Source organism: Panthera uncia, chromosome X (assembly GCF_023721935.1).
Source record: "Panthera uncia isolate 11264 chromosome X, Puncia_PCG_1.0, whole genome shotgun sequence".
Lineage (NCBI taxonomy): Eukaryota > Metazoa > Chordata > Mammalia > Carnivora > Felidae > Panthera > Panthera uncia.
Window position 1 is genome coordinate 14,559,129 of NC_064817.1, and position 16,186 is coordinate 14,575,314.

The following is a 16,186-nucleotide window of genomic DNA, read 5'->3' on the forward strand; positions in this document are numbered from 1 at the left end:
CGGAAGAGCATGCAGCTTCTGATGTCGGGTTTCTAAGCTCAGGCCCCACGTTTGGTGCATAGATTACTTAAAAATCAAAAAATCTTGGGGCACCTGGGTGGCTCAGTCAGTTGAGCATCCAACTCTTGATCTGGGCTCAGGTCATGATCCCAGGGTCTTGGGATGGGCCCCCTGCTATCGGGCCCCATGATGAGCTTAGCATTCTCATTCTCTCTCTCCCCACCCCTGCCCCCTCACCCGATTGCACTCTCTCTCTCAAGTAAAAAAAAAAAAAAAAACTTTAAAAATAAAGTTTAAGGGGTGCCTGGGTGGCTCAGCTGGTTAAGCACCCGACTTCAGCTCAGGTCATGATCTCACGGTTCGTGGGTTTGAGCCCCGCATAAGGCTCTGTGCTGGCAGCTCGGAGCCCGGAGCCTGTTTCAGATTCTGTGTCTCCCTCTCTTTGCCCCTGCTCGTGCTCTCTCTCTCTCTCAAAAATAAATATTAAAAAAATGTTTACAAAGTTTAAAAACTTAAAAAAAACCCACAAAAACAAAAAAACAAACAAAACCAACATGAACGCATTCTAGAATTCTGCTGTACAACAACTGTACCTAGGGTCAACAATACCGCAGCAAGCATTTTAAGGTATGTTAAGGGTGTAGAGCTCCTGTTAACTGTTCTTACCACGATCAAATAAAAGTTTTTAAATCGAGTTTTAGATTTTGAGAACACTAAACACTGGATGGAATATCCCTCCAAAATGTGAAATGCAGGACACCTACAGTGGCACCCCTCACCTGAGGGGCAGGGGGGAAGGCCACTAAGGGGCCAGGGACCGAAATTCAGGGCAAGAACCCAAAGGAGAGAGGGGTGGCGTCCCCCACAAGACTGTCGGAAAGCAGAGAGCGAACGTGGGCGGCGCCTTGGTGCCCTGTCGCTACATTACATCTAAAGGTGCTTTGCTGTTACTCAGAAGGCCCCTGTAGGAGTTCTCTTGGGCTGCCTTCACAGAGCGCCACAAACCGGGTGCCTGAAAACAATGCAGATTTATTCTCTCTCAGTCTGGGAGGCTGGACGTCTGCAGTCAAGGTGCTGACGGGGCCACGCTCCCTCTGAAACCTAGAGAGAATCCGTCCTTGCCTCTTCCAGCTTCGGGCGGTTGCGGCAACGGTTGGCTTGCAGACACATCACCCTCACCTTGGCCTCGGCGTGCCGCCCTCCGTGTCTCTCCATGTCATCAACTCTCTGGCCCCGATGTCTGTCTCTGCACCAGCGAGTATCTGTCCCGAGGCCTACGACTGAAGCTGCAGGTAGGATCTTCGACAGCCACACGGCTCCACCACGGACAGACGCCGCAGGGCAGGGAAGGTTACCGCTGTCCCCCGGCCCTCGCGTTCAGGGTCTTGTCGGGATCGTGGGGGCCAGAAGACACTCGGCGACTTGAGGTCCTGACGTTGGAGCCGCCTGACCGCTGCTCTGAGAACCTTCTGCAGGGGCCGGGCTGAGGGGAGCAGTCACGGCACCCACAGCGCAGAGCAGTCCGTCTGCTGAGCGGCCTGCACTCCGCTCGCCGAGAAACCTGCACTCGTTCCTTTTCGTTCTGCCAGAGGTTGAGCCGGAATATCCGGCGAAGACTCAGGCGGCAAGGCTGCAGGGCAGACGGGCCGAGGGGCCGCCATGCCTGGCAGAGAAGCAAGGAAGCAAGGCCTCTGGAGCATGTTCTATCGGGCTGCTTTGACGCACTGTGACCTCACTGTCCATAAGCAGTGAACCCACTCTCCTCCTCCTTAGCCTTCAGGCAACCAAAAATGCTCCAGGGAGGCCACTGCTGCTAAGGGACTCTTAAGACCACAGCCTCTCTTCAACTTCTCCAAGTGTACTCAGAGCCAGAAGCCACAGACCTGGCCTTAGACACAAGGGGCTATCCTGGCATCAGCTTCCCGTGGGATGGGAAGCATGTCCCTTCCCAAGGGAGCAGGCCTGGTGGTAAAATCCCCCCCCCCGCCATGGTGGCCAGTCGGTCTTATGTGGGCCTCAGTACTTGGGGTGGCCTTCCCGTGAGCTCGGGGAGGGCTTTTAGAATGACAAAGTAAACACTGTCTGCTATCCGAAGCCCCACCTCTTCAAAACCAGTCAGAAACCTGCCCTCCAAAGATACAGGCCCATGTGGTATTTGAGCCTCACCTAGTGTAAGGGCAAATACAGATTCAAAATAAGAGGCTTCACAAAAATAAGACAAAACCAGGGAGGGAGACAAATCATGAAAGACTCATAAATATGGAGAACAAACAGAGGGTTCCTGGAGGGGTTCTGGGAGGGGGGATGGGCTCAATGGGTAAGGGGCATTAAGGAATCTACCCCTGAAATCACTCTTGCACTATATGCTAACTTAGATGTAAATTAATAAAATAAATTAAATAAAAATTAAAAAAAATAATGTTAGTTGTACAAGCAAAAGTTAGAAATAAACAACATGCAACATGATGTTTATGATGAGTTCCTCACAGTATGGGAAGAAGCAGGAGATAAAAATCACATGGATAATATGTTAACAACTATGATTTTTTTTAATTTTTTCGTGTTTACTTATTTTTGAAAGAGAGAGCGAGTGTGGGAGGGACAGACAGAGAGGGAGACACAGAATCCGAAGCAGGCTCCAGGCTCTGAGCTGCCGGCACAGAGCCCGACGTGGGGCTTGAACTCACGGACCGTGAGATCATGACGTGAGCTGAAGTTGGACGCTTGATGGCTGAGCCACCCAGGTGCCCCAACAGCTATGATTTTTAAAACGAAAAATAAGACTGGAAAAAAAAAAAAAAAAAAAAAAAAAAACCCAAGAGAAAACAAAGAGCCTTCATCCTCCCTGTTGAAAATAAGGGAAGAGACCTCCCCTCCCCCTCTTTTCTTAGAGCATGTACTTTAGAAAACTTGTAACTGCAAGTTCTTGGTGTCTTTGAGACGCTATGTGAATCTTTTTAAAAGCTGAATAAGCCTCTTGCCAAGAATGCCTTTCTCAAGGACCTGAGGGCCAACTCCTGGAAATGTCAACATCAAGAAGGATCCATCTCTATCTCCCAGTTTCCGGTTGCGGGGGAGCCCTAACTTCAGTAGTGTCTTCCTCCAAAACTACCTCCTATCTTAAATATTGGAGAAGTTTATTTTTCCTTTAGGTAAAATCAATTAGCTGATGCAAATGGTCGTCCCAATTATCGAGTGACCCTTGGATGCACTACTGTGACCAGTGGCACTATCCTGTCCACGCACGGGAGGACTAGTGATCGTTTCCTTTGAGACCACGGGTCAGAGGGTGGTAGTGCTTGGCTGGAGAAAAGGACAAGTTCTTTCTGTCCTTGCAACCACTTAGTGGACTGCCTGTGGCATGCATCGCATTCTGATTTAATGCCTATTCAACAATAAAACTGTTTGCTTTCTCTTCTACCTTTGTGGAGAGATTTCTGGAGTGGCAGGAGATTTTCTTTTTACTTATTATTTCCCTGACACCAGCAACTTCAATCACCAAACATGTCTTACTTTGAACATTGCTGCCTGCGGCTCACCGAGCTCATCGAACGGAGGCCTGCTGGTGGCCATCTCAATGATGGTGCAGCCCAGGGACCAGATATCCGCCGGGGCGCCGTACCCGCGAGGTCCTTGATCGATGATCTCAGGTGCCATGTACTGCAGAGTGCCTATGGGGAAAAAAATAAAGATTGTGGGCACCAAGCTGCACAAAAATCTCAGCGGACCATTGGTAAACAAGCGTGTGGACTTCAACCCTCTCATTAATGACAGACGGAGCCTGCTCTCATGCATAAATGATGCCGTTGCGTCCTTTCTCTGATCAGAGGCACGCAACGCCCCTTCCTCTGATACTGGTCACACTGAGAGAAGACTGTTCAGCTCCGCGAAGGACAAATGGGCCCCAACCCCATCCAGTCAGTGCACAGAACGCAGGACACACAGTACCCCACCGACTTCAGGAGCTGCCTAGTGGAAGCGACAGATGATAGGACGATGGTGGGGGCGGGCTAATGGCAAAACGGAGTAAGTGCTAAAGCAGAGGGCTCCGAGAAAGCAGATGAAAAAGTGCTTGATTCTGCCTGCTTCAAGTCAGGGGAAGTTTTACCTGGATCAGTTTGGTTCTCCGAGGAGTAAATGCTAAGACAGCACTGGACACCAGAGAGATTTACTGGGGAGAAATACACGTGGGATAAAGGGGGAGGGAGCAGGATGGGCAGGGGGAACTGTCAAGCTCAGTGCCAGTGTGACACCTGGGAGAGAGGGCAGGGAACGAAGAGGTGGGCAGAGTCTCAGACAGAAGAACAGCCCAGGGATGGCTTCGGCCAGGCCACTGGGGAGTCCCTGACCAAAAGCTGCCCCTTGGAGGAACATCACATTGGTCCAGCACGCCGCCGGCGTGCAGTCGTCGGCCAGGAGCAGGCAGGGTGACGGACGACCCCGCCACGAACACGGAGGCAGAGCCACAGAAGGCAGCACACGGGGCTGCCAGCGAGCTGGCCTCCCACCAGGCGGGTTGAGGAGGTGGACAGTGGGATGGGAGGACTCCCAGGCTGGGGGAAGAGCTTGAGCAAAGGTGCGAAGGTGTGCAGTACAGAGTGAGTTCGGGGAACCACCAGCGGAAGCTGACAGAGTAGGGTATTAGGAGTTAAAAATTAAGGAGGCAGTGGCGAGGGCACAGCCCGAATGGCAAGCAGTACATAATGAAGGCTCTGGCTTCAGACTTTCTCCTGTGGGTCACGGGCCGCCAGAGTTGCCACAGGGAAGGTGGTGATCAGATACAGTGCTGGGAGGAGAAAGCACTGCAGAGATGGGGGCAGGGAGGTCAATCAGGGCTCTGGGAGTAAAATCATAGGTTCTTCTTGAAACTAAGGCCGAGGAAAGCAACAGCACCAGACACTATATGCTGGCAAAGTGGTTTCTAATAAAGAACAAACTTGCATATGACACTGGCCAAGGTGTGAACAGAGAACACGGATGCCCAGAGAAATTCAAGTGCCTATCTCAAGATCACGCAACCAAAGCAAGTCTCCAGAGTCTAAATCAATGAAAACAAAGGGCTCATTGGTTTAAAAAACATTTGGAGAAGCTATGTACTACATCTTCTTCTTGAAAATCCAATGTCTTTTAGTATTTTTCCTCCCAATGAGCATTTGAAAGGCACCGACCCACAGAGTTTTGCAATAATGAAAATCTGTGCAGTTCGATATGGTAGCCACTAGCCCCATATAACCATTGGGCCCTTAAAATATGGCTGGTGAGACGGATGACATGAATTTTACTTTCTTTTAATTTTTAAAGATTCAAAGTAATTACGGGCGTCCGGGTGGCTCAGTCGGTTAAGCGTCTGACTTCGGCTCAGGTCACAATCTCATGGCTCATGAATTCAAGCCCTGCGTCGGGCTCTGTGCTGACAGCTCAGAGCCTGGAACCTGCTTCGGATTCTCTGTCTCCCTCTCTCTCTGCCCCTCCCCTGTTCACACAGTCTCTCTCCCTCTCTCAAAAATAAATAAATGTTTAAAAAAATTCAAACTAATTTAAAGTGAAACATAACTTGGGTTGGGTCTGTGAGCTCAACAGATCAGTAGGGCACAAACGATGGTTTTGGTTTCCAAAGCTGAAAGCCTGCTAGGGAAGTGTTCAGCTGCTGCAGGGTTGGGCAAGATACAGGCTCATAGCACTTGCTGCACCATTGGGAAATCCTAGAGCCCCAGGGAGGGAACTTCCAGTGACACAATCTCCCCTCCCAGGCTTGTGCTGCTGTGAATAATGAATGGAGAGGCTTTGACAGAGGATGTGCCTACTAACTAATCCACAATCTGTTAATCAAGGAAAGACTTGTGCTTTTTGTTAACTCAGCTGTTCTCTCTCAGCTCTGCTCTACGATGCTGGTTCCGGGACTCTGCAAACCCCATTTGTGCTTTGCCTGCAGCTTCCTGTTAGGCTCTGCCACTAGGGGGAGCGCGCGAGAGAGCGCGAGCTACCGCAGGAGGAGGAGCTCAGACGGGCCTGCTCAGGCATACCTACCTAGAGGAGGGAGGAAGGAGAGGTTGGTTACTTGCTCCCCCATGTCTGCCGCTGTCCCTCTGAGGGAGCTGCACTTTGGACCCTCAGCTGGTTCCAGTAGCAGTGCTTGGCTCCAGTTTCTAGCTCTTTTGTCCCCTCATAGTTTCAGATCCAGCTTCATCTTGCCCCACCACTAGTTGCCTGCTCCACTCCAGTAACACCCTTCCTTGTGCTCCCCGCAAGCCCTAGAAACAGAAGCTGCTTTCTGATAACTCAGTCCCAGTAAACCGTTTTTTTCTACTAAATTCTCTGTGTAAAAATAACTGGGGCGATTTTGGTTTTCCTGCCTGGATCCCAACTAACACAACGAGTAAAAGTTAATTCTTAAAAGAGTAAGAGAATCAACTTTTACAAAGTTCTGCAACGTAGAAAATAGCACTATACCAAACCGCAATGGTTTACTGACCCTCGTCAAACAACTGTGCACCAGAGTACAACTGTTTCATAATTGGAGGCTAAGCCCGCTTGATGCCAAATTTAGAGATTTTCTTTATATGACAACATAGTAAACATCACCCTTTATAAATGTAGGGACTTAGCAAGGACATCCGTATTAGTTATTTATTGCTATGTAATAAATTAGCCCAGATGTTAGCACCTTAAAACAGGAATTAGGATGTTATGCGGTTTCTAAGGGTCGGAATCCACGAACACCTGGGTTGGGTGGATCTGGCCCAGAGTCTCTAATTAGGCTGTAGGCAAGGTATCTGCTGGGCTACAGTCAAGGGAAACGCAGACTGGAGCTGAAACCCACTTCCAAGTTCAGGCAGGCTGTGGGAAGAGGCTTCAGTTTCTCACCGAGTGGGATCCTCCAAAGGGCTGCTCAAAACACGGCTTCCCCCGGAGCCGGGGATCCACAGACAGCAAGCAAGAGGGATGCCACGCTGTCCTCTTCGACCTAGCCTCCAGGTCACACACTGCCACTCTGCCTTCATATGCTCATCAGAAGGGATTTCACTAATCAGGGTGCCCAGGTGGCTCAGCTGATTAAGTAAGTGTCCAACTCTCGATTTCGGCTCAGTTCATAATCTCACGGTTCATGGGATTGAGCCCCAGATTGGGCTCCGTGCTGAAGGAGCCTGCTTGGGATTTTCTCTCGCCCCCTCTCTCTTTCTCTGTCCCCCCTCTGCTTGTGCACTCTCCAAAATTAAAAACTTAAAAAAAAAAGAGAGAGAAGTGAGTCACTAAGTCCAGCCCACATTCAAGGGGAGGGGATTACACGAGGCTGTGAAGGCCAGGCAGCGGGGTCCGCTGGGGGCCATCTTGGAGGCTAATGGCCACAATGCCTGACTTCCCATCAGTATTCAATGACTTACAGAGCATCTCCACGTAGCACTGTCTCTGCGACTCTCACAACCCAGTAAGGTCGGCGCTGTCTAACAGTTATTCCCATTTTATACATGAGGAAAATGAGCCTCAGAGAAGGCAGCAGATGTGCTCAAGCTAGAACTCAGGTCTTCCGTCTCCACATTTGGAACTGTTCACCATGACACTGCTGATGTATGCAATGAATCCAGGACAAGCACAAGTGAAGCAAATGCTGCCTGAACAAAAGTCGAGCTGACGTGAGGATTTCCAAAGCCATAATGTGACGTGTTCCCGTATAGCTGGAAGGCGTAGGGCGGTAAGAGAGAACCGGGTGCTCCATTTTATTGACCACCAGATTTACAGAAAAACCACCCACTCACAGTCAACATCCAATGGAGACGGATCCACACAACTGTTTCCAATAGTCAAGGGACTGTTCCCAAGCGGTGTGCACGTTGTGGGTGTGTATCGGCTGCACCAAATCGGCTTCTGTCGAGAAATCAAGTAAAGATGCCAGCGGCGGGGGTAGGGGGGGCATCTGAATAATGTGGAAATCCTGGGAAACTTGCTTGCCTTCAATCTGGCTCTCTTAAGGGTATCCTAGCCTTTCAAAACTGCACGTCCCCCAAGATGTGCCCACACACAGGTCATGTGATCGGGGGTACAGAGTTCAGAACAAGGGGACAGGAGACCCACAGGCATGGACCCAGACCACCGGGGACATGAAATTGTGGGGGCTCCCGGAGAACTGCCCAAGCAGGATTTTCAAATCACCAGCGACAAAAACGCATGGCATAGGACAATAATTGAGAAGTTTTGATCAAGGCGCCAAGATAAAAGCCAGACACCAAGGCAAGGGGTGAGACACAGACGACAGGCGCACGTTTCAAAGGGGGTCCGACAGAAGTGGTCACACACCTCGCAGGCCTCTAGCCCAGGGTCCTGCCACCCAGATCAAGGGATTAAAAAGATCGAGAGAGGAGAGACTAGAGGTGGGGGATGTTGTGAGTGACTTCTTTAGACACTGCTGTGCCGGGAGGTCTGCCCTCTCATTACAGGAGCCGAGGAAAGGCTGTGCCCAAAATGGCGACTCAGGCAATTCAACAAGCACTCAGAACTGTCACACTCCAAAGGAGGGCACACGCATAAGCGTTTTCTACAGGCCCTGGAAAACACTGTTAGAGCCCAAAGTTTCCAAGTTTCATATTAATGAAGTACCGGAAAGAGAAACAAGATGCCTCCTGTACCACCCTGGTTGCCCTGGCCAAGGACGGGCCTGGTAGGAGGGGACACCACTTTGTTTTAACCCAAAGATGAGGACTCCTCGTTGGGCCCATGCAGAGCTCCACATGTACATGTCCCCCGCTGGTAAGCTGCACACAGGACTGGTTCCCAGGGGAGCGGCCCATAGCGTCCGAGGATACGGCCATGCCCTCTTAACAGTGGGTGAAAGATGCATGAACCCTGGATGCCAGATGTGGGACCCAGTGTAGAAATACTGCTTTAGGGGCACCTGGGTGGCTCAGTCTGTTGGGTGTCCGACCGGCTCAGGTCATGATCTCACAGTTTGTGGGTTCAAGCCCCACATCGGGCTCTGTGCTGACAGCTCAGAGCCTGAAGCCTGCTTCAGATTCTGTGTCTCCCCCTCTCTCTGCCCCTCCCCCGCTCACACTATATCTCCCTCCCTCCCTCTCTCTCTCAAAAATAAGTAACATTAAAAAAATTAAAAAGAAAAGAAAGAAATACCGCTTTAGGGTCTCTGTTAGAGGAATCCTGCTCAAAGACCATTTCCTATGGCCTGGATCCCTCAAGAGAAAAACACGGAGGAGTGTGTACAATGTGAGGGGTAAAAGAGGGGCGGGGGGCAGGAAGCAGTCAACTAAAGGACAGGTCTCTGCCCACGACGTGGGACTTACAAAGGATCTGGCAGGAAAGCGTTGACAATAACCATTAGCCAGTCCCAGAGCACACAAATCCAGCTTAGAACAGCACCAGTCAAGTGACCACTTTCTGTGCCCCTCTCCTCCCCTTCCTGCAGCTGGGGAGCAGAAAAGGAGGTGGGGGGGGGCAGGTGAGAAAGGACGAGATTCGAGATTGCGTGCCGCCTGCCACCAGATCTGCAGGGACAGGGTTAGGTCGCTATCCCTGGAATGAGGACCAGAGTGTTGATGAGTACATCAGTGTGGCCCCTTAAAAAATTTTTTTTAACGTTTACTTATTTTTGAGAGAGAGCGCGAGCGAGTGTGTGAGCACGAGCAGGAGAGGGACAGAGAGAGAGGGAGACACAGAATCCAAAGCAGACTCTAGGCTCTGAGCTGTCAGCACTGAGCCCGACACGGGGCTCGAACTCACGGACTGCAAGATCATGACCTGAGCCGAAGCCAGATGCTCAACCGACTGAGTCACCCAGGAGCCCCAGTGTGGCCCCTTTTAATTACCCAATTCAGACTGTTTGCTTCTCGAAGCTCCATTAAGACTTTCTCTCAGTTGCCTGAGGGTGGCTGGCAAAGTCTCAGGAAAGGACTACCACCGTGGGCAGGGCATAGAGGGCAGTGGGAGACAAAGAGGGGGTGACTTTTATGATTACACCCTGTGAGTCTGACAGGTTCAACATGTTTGTTACCCACAGAAACTTGATTCTCTGAAAGACTCCTGCCAGTTCTGATAACCTGGGATCTTCTAAGTGCAAATTAGTATTTATTTTATTTATTTATTTAACAAATACTTCACCTGCACTTGCTGTGAGTCAGGTACCGGGTCAAAGCACTTCACCAATATTAACTCATTTAATCCTCGTAAAAACCCTCCGATCTAGGTACTATTAACAGTTCCATTTTACTTCTGAAGAAACTATGGCACAGAGACGTTAAGTAACATGCCTCAAGTTACACAGCTAGCAAACAGTTGAGCCAGAATTTGAACCAAAGATGTTCACAACCATAGACCAGAGTTCCTTTCCCAAGATCCACTCCTAGGCATATACCCAAGATGAATGAAAACTTATGTCTACACAAAGGCTTGTGACTGTTCGTAGCAAAATTATTCACAATAGCCAAAATGTGGGGGCGCCTGGGTGGCTCAGTCGGTTGGGTCATAACAGCCCTTCCTCCTGTTCTAGCTGGTTTATACCTATAGTGAAAACCCTTGAGAAGAACACGGGAGGGGGAGGCTTCGGTGCCAGAAGTTGCCTAAACCTCTCACTCTCCTTCCAGGCTCCGACAGCCTCCGGGCATTTGCATGGAAAAGCCCCACCATAACCTCAGGCATCCAAGCAGGGCTCTGCACCAACCAGCCGAGACTTCTTTACAGAACCACTCTGTGTTGCAAAGAGTAATGATATGCAGGGGAATTTCCTACCCAAAATGAGACCCCTTCTTTATTATCCCCCAAACACCCCTGCATTGTTTTGCAATGCAAAATTCATGCCTCCTCAAGCCAATTACTTGGGAAAATGTGATATGCAATGATGAATTATACATGCGTTTTCTTTGTGAATTTTTTTTCTCCTTGGGGATGCTAATTACGAGATAAATTGTCAGGGGTTTTATGTTTTGAAATAACTCCTTGTTATATCAGAGACCCTCTTGCTACATATTGCCAAGCTAATTGGTGACTTCCAAAGAGGAGGAAAGAAGTCATTTTCAATTAGCGTAATAAAAAAATGTGCCAGTCATATATACATCCATACTCACATATACATGATGACACGTGTATATTTCTATCAGAAACAAAAAATGAAAGTTCAACACATTCTTTCTTTGTGAGATTCTGGTGGAGTCCTTGGTGTAATATTTTCCCATCTTTAGGTGTGTGTATCTCCTCTGGTGTTACAAGCGCAATGCCATTTCTGACACATAAAAGTTCTCTTTAGACAGGGAATGTGCCTCCACTGTGGGCGTCTAGCGATCAACACAGAAAACCCTCTTGTTGGAGCAGAGCCGAGACATTCATTAAGACCAAGGCCAAATCTGTCCACACTACAGCTTAGTGCTCCAGGACAGAGAACGGTCATGCTTCTTTTATAGCTTTATTCAGAGCCATAATAATCTAAGCACTGTTTCTTAATTCCATCAAGCAAGACCTTTGTGACCCTTTTATTATACCTTAGGGGACCATAAACCTTTCCTTATTCAAAATCAGTATTTCTTTCCAGGGATCAATTCCTTTTAAGCAGGAATTTCAAAAAGCCACAGGTAGCTTTTGAACCTCATTCAACTTTCTGGTCTTATAATTGGAAAGCTAGCTGGTAATTTTATACCACTCTCGGAATCCAGTCCCTCTAAACACTTACATGATTCCATCACTGACACACGAAGAAGAAAATCCAATTCCTCGAACCCACTTACAAGACCATATTCCCCAGAACAATTAGCTTCCCTTGGAAACATAACCCCATCAAAGCACAAGGCACCAGAACTCGTGAACTAGAACAGGCTATTTTTAGGACAGACCAGTAAAACACCCCAACAAGTGGCTTGACGGCTAGCGGGATTCAGAATTACCCATGACATTAACTTAGAAGAGATGCTGCTACTTTCCTGAGCGGTCAGAAACCCTCAGAAAACCTCAGCAGAGCACCACACCTACCCAACCTGTGAAGACAAGACAGTTGTGGCAATAGTACTGTCACAGGTAGCTGGCTCAGTGCACCACTGTGACCAAGTTCACACCACCTGAAGTTGGGGACAAGACGCTGTCCACTGCAACTGCCAACTGCCGCGCAGATGTGCGCGGTAAACCTAACTCCGGGACGGCCACCCACACCAAGCCCTGTCCTGCTTACCAGCAAAAGTCTCGGTGCATGGATTCACTCCTGCAAGACGCTTGGAGGTTCCAAAATCAGAGATTTTCACCACTCCACTGTAGGTATTCACCAGAACGTTGTCACCCTTCAGAAAAGAAAAACCACCAAATGCTGAAAGGCAGATTTAAACAAGCTAACATGAAACAAGATTTGTACCTGAAGAAACAGTCACAAGTATGTAGCAAGACTCGACTCGGCACTCTGAGGGCCGTCACGCTCCATTCCTCCCCTTCTCTGAGCTGGTCAGTTTGCAGACTGCCAGCCAGCAGCTCATGTGGTCCGAAACACACAAATGAAACCTCGTTGCCTCAGATGAGCAAGCACCTTGATGTCTCTGTGCACAATCTGGTTTTCGTGGAGATACTTAAGGCCTTCCAGGATCTGCTTGGTGTAAAACTTGATGGTGGGCTCCTTCATTGGCCCCCATTTTGATCGCAAAAGAGCAGAAAGGCTTCCTGGAAATGGACACAGCAGAAAACTCATCAGGTTGATGAAGATTCAATCACAAGAGTCAGGGAAATAAAGCGAGGTGATGTATTTTTTAAAATGTTTTATTTTGAGAGACAGAGTGGGGGAGGGACGGGGGGGGGGAGAGTGAAGCCCAAGCAGGCTCCATGCTGTCAGTGCAGAGCTGACGTGGGGCTTGAACGCACGAACCGTGAGATCACGACATGAGTGGAAATCAAGAGTTGGATGCTTAACCGTCTGAGCCACCCCAGTGCCCCAGCGAGGTGATGCTTCTAACCTCACACAAGCAATCATACCAACATGGCTGCATCCCGGCCAAGTGCAGCGTCTTTCCTCCCTCTGTTGCCTGTTTTCCAGATGTGCAAGCAGCACAGCCAGAGAAGGGACCAGAGATGGAGGGTGAACGGGAACCCCTTGTGACCTCCAAAATTCAGCGGGGCTCCCTTTGGGTAGAGCTCTGTTAAGCTTCACGGAGTCAGGAGGAGAGTGCAACAAGCACTCTGGACTTGAGAGGACCAGCCCCCCGCTGGAGATCCTGCACGAATGTCTCGGCTGTTCAGCCTGGGTCAAAGCCACATTGTATATACCTTGCCGGGAAATCAGGTGGACAGGACCAGAATGAGGGGCCATTCAGGGAGACAGGGACTGGGATCAGAGAAGCCCGGGTCTGTCCATCTCCACTGGGAGAAGCCCTCGGGGCCAGGTCACAGGGGCAGGACTATCTTACCATCCCCCCAGCCCCTGACTCAGTTATACTAAACATTGAACCTTTGGGCCCAAAGAAAACAATTCTAAGCATCTGGTTCAGAGGTTATCATTGCAGGCCCTCAGGCAGCAGCCAGCCTCAGCTTGACACCTTCCACAGTGCTACAGGAACCTTGCCACCTGCCTCAGTTTCTCCACATGTAAAAGGGTTTGTGCACATCTATCTACAATTCTGCCATCCTTAAACCTCGCCCTTGGAGTATCAAATAATGTGAACAGCAATGATATATTTTCTGCTAGACTATGAGCAACCGGAGGGAAGAACAAACCATTTTATCTTTATTGTAACCTTCAAAATCTAGCCCACTTACTGGCTAGATACACATTTAAGCTCTTAAGAGAATAGTAGGCTCTTAATAACTGTTGGTTAGATGAATGAATACAGATTTCTAACTGAAGTTTTAGTGTTTGTATTCAGATCATAATTATCATTATTTATTTTGTTTATTTTTTTATTTTAGAGAGCAAGAGAGAGCATGCAAATGGGGGAGAGGGGCAAAGGGGGAGGCGGAGGGGAAGAGGGAGGGAAGGAGAGAGAGAGAGAGAAGGAGAGAGAGAGAGAGAGAGAGAGAAAGAGAGAGAAAGAGAGAGAGAGAGAGAGAGAGAGAGAGAGAGAGAGAGAGAGAATGAATATCTCAAGCAAGCTCTACGCTCAGAGCACAAAGCCTGACATGGGGCTCAATCCCATGACCCTGGGAACATGACCTGAGCTGAAATCAAGGGTCAGATGCTCAACTGACTGAGCCACCCAGGTGCCCCAATTTTATTATTACTTTTTTAAATGAACACTTAATGAGCTCTTGCTCTCTGCCAGGCACCATTTTAAAAGCTTTACATACACTATCTTATTTAATCCATCCAACAACCCACTGAGCTAGGGTCACTATTGTTCCAATAATTAGTACTACTCCAATCATTATGGTAACTATTATTACTTCAATTTTACTTTATTTTTTAAATGCAGGGTATTTTTTTAACTTTTATTTATTTTTGAAAGAGAGAGAGAGGAGAGGGAGAGGAGAAGAATCCCAAGCAGGCTCCACACTTTGAGCACAGAGCCTGACATGGGGTTCGAACCCAAGAACCACAAGATCATGACCTGAGCTGAAGTTGGACGTTTAACCAACTAAGCCACCCAGGCGCCCCTATTACTCCGACCTTACAGTTCATTTATTTAATGAGGAAACCGAGGGGGGGGGCCACAGAGGTGAAGAATTTGCCTGAAGTCACACAGCCTGCAGATGGAGGGACCAATTCAAACTAGACACTCCGGGCTCCAGATCAGAGGAACTCTTCCCCCACACAATACTGCCTGCATACGGGGGATTTTGTGGAGAAAGCACTGGTGTTTGATTTCACAGTAAACATGTTATTTTGCAGTGTCATTTTTAAGACCTCTGTCCCCTCTTCTCCAAGCCATCTTTAAACTCCCAGACCGAAAGCTTCAAGGCTGGAGACTATGCTTTAATTCATCTGTCTCCAGCGCTCAGCCCAGCAGCTGGCACTCAGTAGATCCTCAATGAATATTTGATGATTGAATGAAGCCAGCAATAGACTATGCGACATCGAAAAGTTTGTATCCAACTCCTCTGAGAAACAAATGTTCCGCCACATCTAAACGACAGGTCTGCCACTTTTTAAGTGGCAAGATGGGTAATGATGTTCATATTATATTTTCATCAATGAATTTGAGCACGAGACCAGAATCCTAGTGACTACTCACCCCCAGGCACCTGCTCCATAAATATCTTAATGTAGCCATCTTCGGAGACAGAGCCCAGGTACTGAACGATATTGCGGTGCTTGAGGTACTTATGCAGAGCTATCTCCTCATGCAGGGGCTGCGAGTACCTAGGAAGAAAAACAAAGCCAGCATCACCTGCCAGATCCCTGCGGCCTGGGACCCACACGGCACTGTGCCAGTCCCTGTCTTGCTCCTGGCCGTTCCTTCTTTCTGCAAATGTTCTCTCCCTTGGCTCCCGTGAGAGTCCCCGGCTTCCCGTAAGAATACTAGCCACACAGGGCCGCTCAAGGCCAAAGGGGTGTCACGTCTCTCAGGCATCCGATGGCGCCTGGTGTACGGTGGGTACTCGATGAATGGCTGCTATGGTTAGGTCTACACTCTCCAACTACCCTTTGCCTCTCTGAGCAGGTCCTCTTCCTCTGTCTCTCATGAAGAGTGGTAGCATTCCAGAAGGTTCTCTCCTCAGCTGCCCTCGAGTCTCATTCCACACACTCACTTTACACTATAGACCTCCTAACCCAGTGTCTGGCTTCTTTAGTATATTCAACCTCTGGTCACCGTATTTTCTCTTCCTAAACTGCATACCTCATCCTATCACTTCTCTTCATGAAATCCACATAAAGACCATATTGCTTAGCATGGCACACGAGGAGTTCAAACTCCAGTCAAACTACATCTTTTAAAATTTTTGCCTCATCTCAAGAGCCCTCCACCCCCATCCTACATTCAAGTCACAACAGGTAATCTGTTGTTCTCCGAATACACTCTGTGCTTGAACAGCTCTGTTCTTCCCGCAGCAGAGGACGCTTTGGGCTTCCTCTTTTCTGTCAGACGAGCTCCTACTCATCCCTCAAAGACCACAACTCACCAAGGAAAAGTAATTAGTTCCTCTCCTGTCCTACAAACATTCTGCGTGCCCCTCTATGATGGCACTTGTTGCTCTTACCCCCAGGCAAGGGTTGACAGCCTAAGTTCAGCTCTAAATTTAGGGAATGGGACAAAAACAGTGTCTAAGATCCTTTCTAGCTCTA

General features: G+C 48.9%; 1 protein-coding gene across 1 annotated transcript in view; it reads right to left on the reverse strand.

Moving 5' to 3' along the window:
• The window catches only part of MAP3K15 (mitogen-activated protein kinase kinase kinase 15), a 123,483-nt gene that overhangs the window by 9,403 nt on the left and 97,894 nt on the right, over nt 1-16,186 (reverse strand). The window contains exons 16-19 of the mRNA XM_049643553.1: nt 15,135-15,262; nt 12,503-12,633; nt 12,158-12,263; nt 3,514-3,671 (exon numbers count right to left, since the gene is read on the reverse strand). Coding sequence (XP_049499510.1) covers nt 3,514-3,671; nt 12,158-12,263; nt 12,503-12,633; nt 15,135-15,262 — 523 coding nt within the window. The remainder of the gene's footprint in view (nt 1-3,513; nt 3,672-12,157; nt 12,264-12,502; nt 12,634-15,134; nt 15,263-16,186) is intronic.